Source organism: Muscardinus avellanarius, assembly GCF_963383645.1.
Source record: "Muscardinus avellanarius genome assembly, chromosome: X".
NCBI lineage: Eukaryota > Metazoa > Chordata > Mammalia > Rodentia > Gliridae > Muscardinus > Muscardinus avellanarius.
The window spans coordinates 45,920,748-45,935,846 of NC_137792.1; the positions used below are offsets into that span (position 1 = coordinate 45,920,748).

General features: G+C 44.5%; 1 protein-coding gene across 2 annotated transcripts in view; it reads right to left on the reverse strand.

Annotated features, from left to right (window-relative positions):
- PHF8 (PHD finger protein 8) overlaps positions 1–10,551 on the reverse strand; it is a gene marked incomplete at both ends in the record, with an annotated part of 115,353 nt that extends 104,802 nt beyond the window's left edge. The window contains one exon of one of the 2 annotated variants that reach the window (XM_080719622.1): positions 10,367–10,551. In XM_080719622.1, the coding sequence (XP_080575748.1) occupies positions 10,367–10,464 (98 nt within the window). The remainder of the gene's footprint in view (positions 1–10,366) is intronic. The other variant, XM_080719621.1, reaches the window with a different exon arrangement.
- Positions 10,552–15,099: the final 4,548 nt, after the last annotated feature.

The window sequence follows — 15,099 nt, forward strand, 5'->3', positions numbered from 1 at the left end:
GCGCACGCTTGTAATCCTCGCTCTTGGGAAGCTGAGACAGGAGGATTGCACAGGTTCAAATCCTACCTCAGCTACTTAGTGAGGCTCTCAGCAACTCAATGAGACCCTATTTCCAAATAAAATATAAAATGGGGCTGGGGGTGTAGCCTGGAGGTACAAAGTCCCTGGGTCCGACCCCCTAGTACTATAAAAATTTTTAAAAAGAATAAAGCCAGGCATGGTGACGCACACTTGTAATCCCAGTACTTGAGAGGCTAAGATAGGAGGATCGCAGGTTTGTGGCCAGCCTCAGCTACTTAGTGTAGCTTGGAGGTAGAATGCTCCTGGGTTCCATTCAGAGTACTGCAAAATATATAAATAAATAAAAAATAATGAATAACAAAATAGGGCTGGGGGTATATCTCAAAAGTAGAATCCCCCTGGGTTTAATCCCTAGTCACACACACAAGAAAAAAAAGAAAGGAAAAAGGAACCATAGAGGCCAAAAGGAAGAAGTATCACAGTTTTCAGGTGCTGGAAGAAAAGAACTGGAAATTCAGAATTCGATATAAAATGAAAAGATCCTCTGGGAATTTTAAAAAAATCAAGATGTCCTCAGACAAAGGAAAACTAAAAATATTTGCTGCTTATAGATTTATCCTAAAATAATTTGAAAAGAAAAATCTCTACAGAAAGGAAATGATTAAAAGGATTCAGAACATCGGGAAGTAAAAGAGAAAAAGAAAAAAAGAAAATTGGTGTAAATACAATTTCCTTTCCTTCTTTTGAGTTTTCTAAATCATGTTTGATGGTTGAAGCAAAAACTGTGACACTATCTGATATGGTTCTCTATGTATGTAGAAAAATAATAAAATCTATAAAATAAAATCTATAAAATAAAATGCTATAAATAAAAGAATGTAAAGGATTTAAGAAGAAAGTTTCTACTCTTCAAAGTAAGAAAATGTAAACATTAGTTGACTGTGATTAAGTTGTATATGTATAAAGTAATATCTAGAGAAAATACTGAAAAATCTATATAAAAAGATACAATGGAAAACACTATGGATAAAGCCAAGTGAAATTGTAAAAAAAGATGTAAGTAACCCACAAGAAGGCAGAAAAAAGAGCAGAGGCAAAGGCCTGGCACTGTATTGCACACCTACACTCCCAGGGACCCAGGAAGCTGAGGCAGGAAGTTTACAAGTTCAAGTCCAGTCTGGGAAACTTGGCAAGACCCTGTCTCAAAATAAAAAATAAAGAGCCAGAGCCAGGCGTGGTGGCACACGCTTATAATCCCAGCACTTGGGAGATTGAGACAGGAGATTCACACAGGTTCGAAGCCAGCCTCAGCTACTTAGTGAGGCTCTCAGCAACTTAGTGAGCCCCTATTTCCGAATATAAAGTATAAAATAGGTCTGGGAGTATAGCCTCAGAGGTAGAAAGCCCCTGGGTTCCACCCCCAGTACCACAAAAAATAAAATAAAATAAAGAGCCAGGTGTGGTGGCGCATACTTGTAATTCCAGCATTCAGGATATTGAGACCTGAAGATCGCAGTTCACAGAAGGCCTCAGCTAATTAGCAAGATCTTTGCAACTCAGTGAGACTGTTTCAAAAATTAAAAAGACTAAAAAATAGGGCTGGGGGTGAAGTTTGGAGGTACAGTGTCCCTAGGTTCCATCCCCAGTACCGAAAAAATAAATTAATGAAAAATTAAAAATAAAAAATAAAAAGGGCTGGGGATGTACCTCAGTGATAATGTGCCCCTGGGTTTGACCCCCAGTACTACAAAAAAAAAGTAAAAAAATAAAACAGAGGGACAAGAAACAGAGAGGAGAAAAGGAAATTATTTTTGTGGTACTAGGGATGGAACCCAGGGGCATTCTATCTCCAAGCTACACCCCTAGCCCTATTTTTTATTCTTTATTTTGAAACAGGGTCTGAGTTGCAAAGGACCTCACTTAAGTAGCTGAGGCTGTCCGCGAACAGTGATCCTCCTGTCTCAGCCTCCCAAATGCTGGGATTACAAGCATGTACAACCATGCCTGGCTAGATTTTTTTTTTTTTTTTTTTTTTGCGGGTCTAGGGATGGAACCCAGGGGCATTCAACCTCTGAGCTACACCTATTTTTTAATTATTTTATTTTGAAACAGGGTCTCACTAAGTTGCAGAGGGTCTCACTAAGTAGTAGCTGTGGCTGTCCGCGAACCGCGATCCTCCAGTCTCAGCCTCCCGAATGCTGGGATTACAAGCTTGCGCCACCACACCCAGCCTGGAAAATTTTTTAATGACAGATTTAAGCCTTATCAATAACTGCATTAAGTATAAATTGTTTAAATATACCAATTAAAAGAGACCAGCAAAGTGGATAATATTAAACTATATGCTGTCTATAAGACACTCATTAGATATATAATATGTAAGTGGAATAGACATAAAAGCAAAAGAGCTGGTTGTATATACCACTGGTAAAGCGCTTGGCTAGCACACAAAAGACGCTTGGTTCAATCCCCTCCACTTCAAAAAAAGAAAGTAAAAGGATGAAAAATATAAACTACGCAACCCTTAATCAAAAGAAGGCAAGAGTGTCTATATTATCAGATAAAGTAGACTTCAATGCAAAAAAATATAAGAGACAGGGAAGGATATTAAATAATGATGAAAGGTTCAATCCACCAAGACATAGTAATCTTAAGACAAACAGACAAATCCACAATTACAGTTGGATATTTCAACTCCTACCTCTCAACAACTTATTGAATGACTAAATAGAAAATCAGGAAGAATAGAGAAGAATTCAACAATACCATCAACCAACAGTCATTAAAAAACATTTATAGAATACTCCACTTAACAATGGTAGAGTATAAATTGATCACGAAAGATGTACCAAGATACACTATATATTTCCTGGGCCATAAGACAAATCTCAATAAACAAGAAAAATGAAATCATACAGAGTATATTCTCTAACAACTATGGAACCAAACTAGAAATCAATAACAGAACAATAACAGGAAATTCTACAAATACTTGGAAACTAAACACATGTCTATATAATTCATGGGACAAAGGCCACCAGGCAAAATTTTAAAATGCATTGAACTACATAAAAAGGAAAATATATCAAAATTTTGGGGATAAAGCTAAATTAATATTGAAAGGGAAATTTCTAGTACTAAATGCTTATATTAGGAAAGAATAAACCCATCAAATCAATAATCTAACCTCCCACCCCAAGAAACTAAAGAGAAAAATGAATCTGAAGCAGGAGGAAAATAATAGTGTTTGAAATCAACAAGAAATAGAAAAACAATATGGAAAGCCAAAAAAACAAAAAAGTACTTTGAAAGATGTGTTAATTAAAATTAAAAGATAAATTAGAAAAAATAAAACAGACACACCCATAGTAATTCTGACAAAAACACACAAATTTTTAATATCAGAAACATGATATCAGAGCTGGATATGTTTATAGGTGGCACATACCTGTAAACCCAGTATTTGGAAGGCTGAGACGGGAAGATCGCAGGTTCAAGGACAGCCTCAGCAAGCAGTGAGACTCTCATCAACCTAGAGACCCTGGTTTTTTGTTTTGTTTTGTTTTGTTTTGGTGGTACTAGGGGTGAACCTAGAGGCTTTCTACCTCTGGGCTATACTCCCAGACCTATTTTATATTTTAATTGGAAACAGGGTTGCTGAGTGCCTCACTAAGTAGCTGAGACTGGCTTCAAACCTGTGTGATCCTCCTGTCTCAGCCTCCCAAGCACAGGGATTATAATTGTGCACCACCATGCCTGGTGACCCTGTTTCAAAATAAAAAAAATAAAATCGGGCTGGGGGTGTAGCTCAGAGGTAGAATGTCCATAAGTTAAATCCCTAGTACAACAAAAAAAAAGAAACATGATATCAGGACAGAGCATGCAGATATTAAAAGGACACTAAGGGTATACTATGAATAACTATATAATCATACATTTGACAACTATAAGAAATATATCAATCCACTGCAAATTCTGAACTACCACAACTTATCAAGTGTGTGTGTGTGTGTGTGTGTGTGTGTGTGTGTGTGTGTGTGTTTTACTAAGGCTTGAATCCAGAGGGTATCTTAACTCTGGGCTACACCCTTAGGCCTTTTTTTATTTTTAATACATTTATTGGTACATTGTTTATCTTTTGTTTTGAAACAGTCTCCCTAAATTGCTTAGAGCCTTGCTAAACTAATGCCAGCTAAAAAAGACAGTCTTAATTGTCCTAGTACTACATAGAATTTATAATTTTAAAACTACAAAAAAGCCAGGTATGGTGGCGTACGCTTTTAAGTATTTGGGAAACTGAGACAGGAGGATCGCAGGTAGGAGGACAGCCTCAGCAAGGAATGAGACAGTGTTTCAAAATAAATAATAAAATAGGGCTTAGGGTGTAGCTTGGGGATAAACTGCCTCTGGGTTCAATCCCTAGTGCCACAAATAAATAAAATTATAAAAAGAATTAAAATAACAGGCAAAGCACTTAGCGCAGCAAGTGGCACATTAGCTGGTACTCAATAAATGGTAGCTATAATCATTTCATTTTAAAGCACCATAACCTTTCTCAGGGAACCTGAGTCCTAACAGATAAAATACTTTTCTTGTAAGAAACAAAGTCAGAATTTGAACCCAACTGGGCATGGTGGTACATACTTGTAATCCCAGCATTTGGGAGGCTGAGACAAGAGGACTGTGGTTTGCAGACAGCCTCAGCTTCTCAGTGAGATCCTTTGCAAGTGAGTGAGACCCTCTTTCAAAATAAAGAATAAAAAATAAGGCTGGGTGTAGCTTGAGGTAGAATGCCCCTGGATTCCATCCCCAGTACCACACAAAAGAATTTGAACCCACATCTGAAATCAGTGGCCTTTTCTCTAGAATATTTTCTCCTTAAGGGAGAAATGTTTTTGTCAAAACGTCAGACATTGATAAATACTTGACAACTAGTTTTCTCTATCAATGTATAGCAATGATTCTCAGAAAGTCACTTAATCTCCATGAGTTCCAGATTCTCATCAGCAAAATGGGACAGTTGCTTCCCTTGCTAAAATCTTTCCAGGTAGTAACATGGCATTACACACCATAATCCCTAAAGAGACTTCAAGAAATCTATCAAACATGTGAACATATTTCTATCATTACCTCTAAGGCATTTGTGGATTTAAAATGTGTGGGGTTAATTATTGTGAGCAATCATGAAAAAGCCACAATATTTAGTAATTTTCAATTGTGTTGAAGTATAAATTTAAATGGAGTACTGTGATCCTGAGGTGTGTTTGTGTTTGTGTGTGTGTGTGTGTGTGTGTGTGTGTGTGTGTGTGTGTCAGAGAGGGAAGGAGAAAGAGAGAGAAGGGGAGGGAGGGAGAAGGAGAGAGGGAGTGAGCAATGCACTGAGTAAGCAAGAGCAGCCGCCCACCAAAGACCTGATTCTCAGCTAGCTTCCTTGTTCTCTGGAAACCCATAGAAGAAGCAAAAGAGATAAAAACAAATTGGTTTCTTTCATATAAAAAGTACAAATTATATAAATGTACAATCATGAAGGAAATGACCAAGTAACTAGTGACATATAATGAGATATTAGAAATCAGATTAAGATGAATATTTAACAACATGGCAAATACCTACACTATCATGTTAGGAAGGAATAATACAAGACAGGTTACAAAATGGTATAATACAATCCCATTCTAAGAGTTAATGTAACAAAAAATTTAACAGTGCATTGGGCCAGACAAACAGCCTCACTGTTGACTTTCATTTCCTTTACAATCTTTTTATTTATTTTCTACAATGAGCATGCCTTACCTATAAAATCAGGAAAGACTTCTTTTAGCGGTAGTAGAAATTGAACAGAGGGGCATTCTACCTACAAGCTACACCCCCAACCCCACTTTTTTTCCAGTACTGGGGATGAAATACAAGGCCATTCTTCCTCCGAGCTGCACTGACAGCCCTATTTCTTAGTCTTTTTTATTATTTATTTATTTATTTATGTATTTATTTTTGGTGGTACTGGGAATAGAACCCTGAGGCTTTCTACTTCCAGGCTATACTCCCAGACCTATTTTATATTTTATTTGGAAACAGGGTCTCACTAAGTTGCTGAGAGCCTCACTAAGTAGCTGAGGCTGGCTTCGAACCTCTGCGATCCTCCTAACTCAGCCTCCCAAGTGCGGTGATTACAAGTGTGCGCCACCACGCCCAACAGTCTTTTTTATTTTTTGAAACAGAGTCTCACTGAATTGCAAAGGGCCTTGCTAATTAGCTGAGGCTGTCCACAAACCGCGATCCTCCAGTCTCTGCGTCCCAAATGCTGGGATTACAAGAGTGTTCCACCAGGCCCAGCCTCAGCCCATTTTTTTATTCTTCATTTTGAAATAGGGTCTCACTAAGTTGCAGAGGGCCTTGCTAAGTTGCTAAGACTGGCTGCAAACCTGCAACCCTCCTGTCTCAGCCTCCCAAGGAAAAATTTCAAAACATTATTTTTTAATCTAATTTTCAGGGTTGGGTTTAGATAATTTATGCAAAATTCTTGTCAGGTAGTCTGGCACACAGCAAGCACCCAGGAAGATTCATGTTTTTAGAGTACAAAATTGGGATCTCCTGTTTTGCAGGTCTGAATCTATACACATTTTGTATTCATCTAATCTAAAGGCCACAGCCAATAGCTTTCTCATACTCATTGATTTCGTTCACTCAAAATATACTCATAGCTGGGCATGGTGGTATACATCTATAATCCTAGTACTTGGGAGGCTGCAATAGGATTTCAGGCTCAAAGACAGTCACAGCAACTCCCCTGTTTCAAAATAAAATAGAGCTGGAGGAGCCGGGTGTGATGGTACAAGTTTGTAATCCCAGTACTTGGGATACTGAGACAGGAGGACCACAGTTTTGCAGCCAGTCTCAACTACTTAGTGAGGCCCTCCACAATTCAGTGAAACCTTGCTCCAAAATAAAGAATAAAAGCATGGCGGCACAGGCTTGTAATCCCAGCGCTTGGGAGGCTGAGACAGGAGCATATAGGTTCAAAGCCAGCCTCAGACACTGAGTGAGGCTCTGGGAAACTTAGTGAGACCCTGTTTCCAAATAAAGTATAAAAGAGGTCTGGGAAGATAGCCCAGAGGTAGAAAAGCCCCTGAGTTCCACCCCCAGTACCACACACACACACACACACACACACACACACACACACACAAAGAATAAAAAAAGAAGGCTGGGGTTGTAGCTCAAAGATAGAATGCCCTGGAGTTCAAACCCCAGGACTGAAAAAAAAAAAAGAGAATGAAAGATAGAGCTGGGGGTGTAGCTCAGAGGTAGAATGCCCTGGGTTCAATTCCCAGTACTAAACATAAACACACACACACACACACACACACACACACACACACACACACACACACACCATCTATTGCATGTTTAGAATTGACCCAAGATCTGGGAATATCAAAAATGAAAAGATGACATCTCAGCTCTTAGAGAGCTTGGCTAAGAAGTGGCACAAACATTTATAAATATATGAAGTCATTTTTTTAATGCAGTAAGAACCCTGAGGAAGCAGGCCTTTTACCAAGAAGTTATTCTGTGAGTTGTAAAGGGGAGGACATTAGTGGGAATAACATATACAAAGAAAAGAGGCATAAGGATTATAACATTTTCCTAGAATTATAGGTAGTTCAGTTTTTTAGGTTGTTTTTGTTTGTTTGTTTTTGCGGGTCTGGGGATGGAACCCAGAGGCATTTGACCTCCAAGCTACACCCCCTGCTCAATTTTTTATTCTTTATTTTGAAACAGGGTTTCACTGAGTTGCGGAAGGCCTCACTAAATACCTGAGGCTGTCCACAAACTGCGATCCTCTGGTCTCAGCCTCCCAAATGCTGGGATTACAAGCGTGTGCCACCACGCCCAGCTCGATAGGTCAGTTTTGCTAGGAAAGAAAGAATAAGGGAAGAGGAGTGGTGGGAAATGAGATTGAACAAGTAGATCACAAAAAGTCTTGTCTGGCACACAAAGGAGACTAAATTTTATTCTGCAAAGGAACACTGAAAGAAGAATTTGAAGCTTTGGAGCGACCTGAACAGCACTAGCCAAAATAATGAGGAATCCTGAAAAACATTTTAATTGTCACTTACTTCCAGAGAAAAAAAGTTCTGTCCTCTAGGTTTGCCCTCTCCTTTTCTTGCAGTACTGAGGATTGAACCCAGGGGCAGTCTATCACTGACTTACACCTCCAGCCCTATCTATCTATTATTACTTATTTATTATTGTACTGGGGATTGAACCAAGGAGCATGCTACCTCCAAGCTACACCCCCAGCCCTACTTTTTTTAAACTTTGAAACAGGTTCTTGCTGGGTTACCAAGTCTTACTACTTGTTGAGGGTATCCTCAAACCTGCAATCCTCCTGTCTCAGACTCCCAAGTACTAGGATTATAGGCATGAGCCACCATACCTGACTTTGTTTTTTATTTTGAAAGAGGGTCTAAATTACCACACACTTGCCTCTAACCTGCCATCCTTTGGTTAGCCTCCCAAGTACTACACTTATAGGTATGTGCCATCCCATCCTATGGTTTTGTTTGTTTGTTTGTTTGTTTGTTTTTTGTGGTACTCAGGGTGGAACCCAGGGGCTTTCTACCTCCAGGCTATACTCCCAGACTTATTTTATACTTTATTTGGAAACAGGGTCTCACTTAGTTGCTGAGAGCCTAAGTAGCTGAGGTTGGCTTCGAACCTGCATGATCCTCCTGTCTCAGCCTCCCAAGTGCTAGGATTACAAGCATGCACCACCACGTCCGGCTGTTTGTCTCCTTTTAAATAAATTTGAGGCCAGGCCTTGTGAAGCAAGCTTGTAATCCCAGCATTTAGGAAGCTGAGACAGGGGGTTCGCCATTCGTGGACAGCCTCAGCTACTTAGTGATGCCCTTTGCAATCCAGTGAGACCCTGATTCAAAATAAAGAATGAAAAATAGGGCCGGAGGTGTCACTCAGGTAGAATTCCCATGAGTTTCATCCCCAGTACCACAATAAATAAATAAATAAATAAATAAATAAATAAATAAATAAAACTGAGGCTGGGCATGGTGGCACACGTTTATGATCCCAACGTTTGGGAGGCTGAGATAGGAGGACAGCAATTCCCGAACAGCTGCAGCTACTCGGACCCTTTGCAACTCAGTGAGACCCTGTTTCAAAATAATGAATAAAAAATAGGGCTGGGGTAATAGCTCGGAGGTAGAACGCCCATGGGTTCCATCCCCAGTGCTGCTAAAAAATAAAATAAACCTGAGACAGTAAGCAAAGCTCTGCATCTAGCATACAGCACAGTAAATATTCAATAAGAATCAGTTAAATATGAATTTGCATGTGCTACATGAGGGTAGTCCCCACTCAGGGCAGGATATGGGCAGAACCAGTACCTTTGACTTTGAGCATGATAAGAGAAATAGCTCCTCAGGAAGGAACTAATGACAACTGAGGGTTCTAAAATCTAGCATACAGCAAGAGAGTGCCATATACTGTTTTATTGTACTCCAGTGTACAAATCCCCCTCATGGTTGTCTTTCCATGACTAAGATTCAAATCTCAATAACATGACAGTTTTATTCTACATACTGCAGAATATTTCTCTCCACACTCTGCAATTCTGCATGACAGGTGCCTAAGTGCACACATGGTTAACTGAAGGCAATTCATTAGTGGTTTCACTCCTACTGTTTTACCCAATATCCTTTCTGCTCAATTCAATTCAGTTGGATGGTCCTGTGGATAAATAGTGTAGAAGTAAATACTATTGCATTTCTGCCTCCATTGATCGAATGCATGCAAACTGCTTGACAGGACAGAAGGAAGGATATAGTTGATATATTTTACAAGTGAAGACAATGAGGCCCATAGAGGCAAAACAACTTGCCCAAGGCTACTTTGATAGCAAGATGCAACGAAATCCATGTTTATTGGACTCAGCTCAAAAGTTCAGTACTGTCTTCCCCCAAAGTCAGAGTCTGGGGCAAAACTCAAACGTCATAATACAAAAATGATATACTCTGTAGCTAGAAAGGAAGAGACTTGATACATAATGTATCTCATATATATATGGAGAGAGATATGTACACATCTATTCAAAAGGATACAAAGACATACAAAGAGCAGAACAGAAAAAGAAAAGGCTGAGGGCAATGTCAGAGGCCCTGGTCTGTCTACAAGGAGGGATGAAAAAAACCTAGGTCTGAGAAGGGGCTGGAATTCATTGGGGGAGGGGAGTTGTAAGCAGGAATCTAAAACTGAGCTGAAAAAGGAGAGTGACAATACTACCTGCCCACTGCACACCCTGTCCCGCCTGGCCCACCCTCCGTACCTGCCATGAAACCAGTCCTGGCACATGTCACACTCGATCATGAAGCGGGTCACATCGTAAGGCAGCCGACAGAGGCAATACACAGGCACCGAGGCCATCTTCGCCAGGCCTTCAAGCGTTCTGCGGCCGGTCAGGTTCGTGGCTTCTAGAGGGGCGAGAGGCGGCGGCGCACGTCCTCCCTGGACGATGGCTGGGCACAAACAACACTTTTTTTACAGAGTGTATCAGGTCCTACCGTCTCCTCCCCTGGGCGCCAACCCTCCTCCTTTCTCAAACAGGGAGTTACCGCCGCCCGCCGGGATGCAACACAGCTGGCGCGGCTGTAGGGGGCAACCGGAGAAAGTCCACCGGCCTTGAGGATTTCTTTCACGGGGGAAAAAAACGTTCCGCGCTCCGCCCCCCAGGCCCCCCGCCCCCGCCCCCGCCCCCGTCCCCGTCCCCGAACCCTGGCGGCCCCGGACTCAGACAACTTCTTTCCGGGTTTCATGGAAACCTCAGCAGCCTTTCAGGAAGCTTCTCTAATCCCTCACTGAACCCCGTCCTTGCTAGCCTCCCGTTTCCCAGGGCACCCGGCTCCCTTTTATTATGACGCAAACCCCGGCGTAAGAAAGGATGGGAGACCTCGGGCAAAGACCCCTCTCCCGCCCGCCCCCCAAAACTGGAGCGAGCAGAGGCGGGGTAGACCCTCTGAAAGTCCGCTCGGGTCACTCCCGAATCACCCCCCAGCGCCCGGGAACCCGGCAGACAGGGACTCGGCACCCAACTCAAATCACAGTTCTGGGGGTGCTTCCGGAGAGTTGAGGCGAGCCTTTCTGTCAGTCGCGACATCTCCCCGCCCGAGATCCCCCGTCTCCACACTCGCCCAGATGTCAGGGCTCCATCGCCCCGCGTAGGGGCTCCCCGCAGCCGGGTTGACCCGCGCCCTCACGCTGCTCGCCCCCTCCAGGGGTGCCCGGGGCTCCCCCGAAATCACCAGCGCCTCAAACTGACAGCAGCCTCCGCCTGCAGCCCCCGAAACTTACGAGCAGCTCTCTACGCCTCCCCGCCTGACAGGAACCTCTCCACGCCCCAAACCTGACACAAATGTCCTCGCTCCCGACCCCTACGGGACCGCCTCCTGCCCGAGCCGCAGGGACTGCCCGCCGAGCTCTGCCGGGCGACACGCCGGCGGCCGGCTTCGCTCCGGGCGGCGCGGCGCCTGGCTCGGCGGAGGCTCTCCCGGCAGTTCCGGCCCCGGCGGCGCGCGCCGCATTCTGGGATTGTCACCGTCAAGCTGCGAACCTGGCTCGCCGGCCACCCGCGGGCTGGCGCGCGCCCGCTGCCAGCCGAGCTCAGGGCAGCCTCCTCCGCGCCGCTCCCCGCCGCCCGGCCGCTCCGGCCTGTTCCGGAGGCGGACGGCCGACTGGCGTCGTCGCTGGGCTGGCCGGAGAGCGCCGCGAGCGCAGCGACGAGGAAAGAGATGAACCGACCGCCAGGGCCGAGACTGCCCCGCGAAGTGGCCGGGAGAAGCCCGGTGGCGGTGCTCTGGCAATTCGGGGTAGTCAATAAAGTTTATTCAAAACAACTAGGAAGTTGAGGCGGCGAGGGGAGGAGAAACCTGAGGTAAACAGCTGCCATATTGAGAGTGGCGCTGAGGAGACAAACGCGACGCCATCTTACTAGGGCCGGGCGTGCGAGGTGACCGCGGTGGGGGCGGGAAGCGCGAGCGCCAGCTCCCGTGTGACGTCATCGGGGCGGGACGCCGCCTTGAGAAAGGGGCGGGGCCCGGCCGCCTGGGGACTAGCGGGGCTCCGTGCTGCCCAATCGTCGCCGCGCACTGCGAGCCCAGAGGCGGGGAAGCCGCCATCTTAGCCGAGGCAGGGGCTTGGCTCCATTTTGAGTGGGGCCGGAAACTTCTGAGCCTTCCCCCCCCACCCAACCCCGGGGCAAACGGGGAGCTGAGTGCCACACACACACATACACACACATACACACACACACCCCATACACACACAGACACACTCACACCCCTCCTCCCCATCTTGTCCTATAAGGAGGTGAGCTCCGGCGGGGCGGGCTTCGGGCGGAGGCGGGGTACTCGCGGCTGCTCCCATCCATTGAGCGCCACAGCACGCTAGGCGCGTTCCCACGGTCTTCCAGTCCTTTATTCTCCACCCTGGGAGGGGAGCTCTGTGATTAAACCCACGGGAGGGTACGGCCTTAGCGAGGCCGAGGGATCGAGTTCTAGAGACAGGAAGCTGGACCTCGCACCCTCCCCACCCCGCGGCGTTCCCCCTGCAGCATCTGCCCACTAACCTGCGCCCTCAGGACCAGATCCGAGCCCACCCTGCGGTGCGGTGCAGTGCAGGGCAGAGCAAACACGGTTTGAGGATTTGCACGCATCCGTTCCAGAATATTCTCACTACAGCGTCAGCGTGGGGTGAAAATGAAGCACGTGCTTCAAAGATGGCTCTGGTGTTCTTGAGACATTCTCGAAAATTCCCCACTTCTCTTACTATATCGCTTTCTTAAAGGTTACCAACACTTTACAAGTGAAAGGAGAGTTAGGTCCTGGGGGTGCAGTGATGAAAAGACCAGGAATACAGTGAGGAAAAAGGCCTCTGCAGTAGGAAATCTGCGGCCAGTGCAGGAGACACACTTGCAAGTACACAATTGGAATACAAGACCCAATAAACACGTTAGTACGTCATATAAGGTGTGAAATAAAAGCTGGGCATGGTGTCTCACACCTATATTCCCATTACTTGGGAGGCTGACACAGGAGGATTGCAGGTTGGAAACTAGCCTTAGCAACTCATTGAGGCCCACATCAACTTAATAGGCTGCTACTTCCAAATAAAAAATAAAACAGGGCTGGGAGTGTAGCTCGGAGGTCGAGTGCTCCTGGGCTCAATCCTCAGTACCACACCAGGAAAAAATTGTAAAATAAGCCCAATGAGGTGGCCCAAGATTGTAACCAGCCTTAGTTGGAGCTACTGGGGAGGCTTAAGCAGGGGCTTCACAAGAGCCCAGGAATCAATTGGAGACCAGCCTGGGCAACAAAGGGAGACCCTATTTTTTCCAACATGTGTGTGTGTGTCTATGAATAAATCCAGGCGTGTTTTAACTCTGAGATACAACTTCAGTCCTATTTTATTTTTAATTTTTTTTTTTGATGGCACTAGCTTGCACCACCACACGCAACTTATTTTTTTATTTGAAACATATTTGAAACAGTCTCACTAAGTTGCAGAAGGCCTCGCTAAATTGTTGGTGCTGGCCTTGGACTTTTGATCTTCCTTTCTCATTCTTCCCTAGTACTGGGATTTGGTGTGTACCCCCACACTCTGTTGAGGCCCTATTAACAGAAAAAAATATATTCATCTTGGTGGTTCACACCTGTGATCCCAACACTTTGGAGGCTGAAACCAGAGGAATGTAGGTTCAAAGACAACCTCAACAATTTATGGAGAGCATCTCAAAAGATAAAATAAGCCTGGAAGTATTGCCTTTTGCAGAGGTAGAATGCCCCTGGGTTCGATCCCTGGTACCAAAAAGAAAGAAAGGAAGGAACGAAAAGAAAACTCATGTAAGTGAAGTTAAGAAAGAGTCTCAGGCATTGATTTGTGGGTTTTTGTGTGTGGTACTGGGGTTGGAGCTCAGGGGCTTTCTACCTCAGGACTATACTCCCAGACTTATTTTATACTTCATTTAGAAACAGGGTCTCACTCAGTTGCTGAGAGCCTCACTAGGTATCTGAGACTAGATTCAAATCTGTGTAATCCTCCTGTCTCAGCCTCCTAAACACTGCAATTACAAGCCTGTACCACCATGCCTGGCCTTGCTTTGTGTTTTAAGAAAGACTTCAGCTGGGCGTGGTGGCGCACACTTGTAATCCCAGTGCTTGGGAGGCTGAGACAGGAGGATCTCACAGGTTCGAAGCCAACCTCAGCTCCTGAGTGAGGCTCTCAGCAACTTAGTGAGACCCTGTTTCCAAATAACGTATAAAATAAGTCTGGGAGTATAGCCTGGAGGTAGAAAAGCCCCTGGGTTCCACCCCCAGTACCACAAAAATAAAAATAGACTTCAAAACCAGGCAGGGTGGTGTACATTTGTAATCCCAGTATTTGGGAGGCTGAGACAGGAGGATCACAGTTTGTGGACAGCCTCAGCTACTTAGTAAGGCCCTTTGCAACTCAATGAGACCCTGTTTCAAAATAAAGAATAAAAAGGAGCCGGGCATGGTGGCACATGCTTGTAATCCCAGCATTAAGGAGGCTGAGACCAGAGGAGTGTGGTTTGCAGATAGCCTCAGCTACTTAGGGAGGCCCTCTGCAACTCAGTGAGACCTGGTTTCAAAAATAAAAAGAATAAAAAATAGGGCAGGCGGTGTAGCTCGAAGGTCGAATGCCCCTGGGTTCCATTCTCAGACCCGCAAATAATAAATAAATAAATAAATGATCAAATTCGGGAACAGCCTCAGCTACTTAGTGAGGCCCTTCACAGCTCAGTGAGACCCTGTTTCAAAAATAAAAAGACCAAAAATTAGGGCTGGGGGTATGGCTCGAAGGTATAATGCCCCTGGTTTCAATCCTTAGTTCTGCAAAAGTAATAAATAAATAAAAACAGTAAAACTAGCGGAGCATGGTGGCACATGCTTTTAATCCCAGAACCTGGGAGGCTGAGACAGGAGAATCACACAGGTTTGAAGCCAGCCTCAGCAACTTAGTGAGACCCTGTTTCCAAATAAAGTA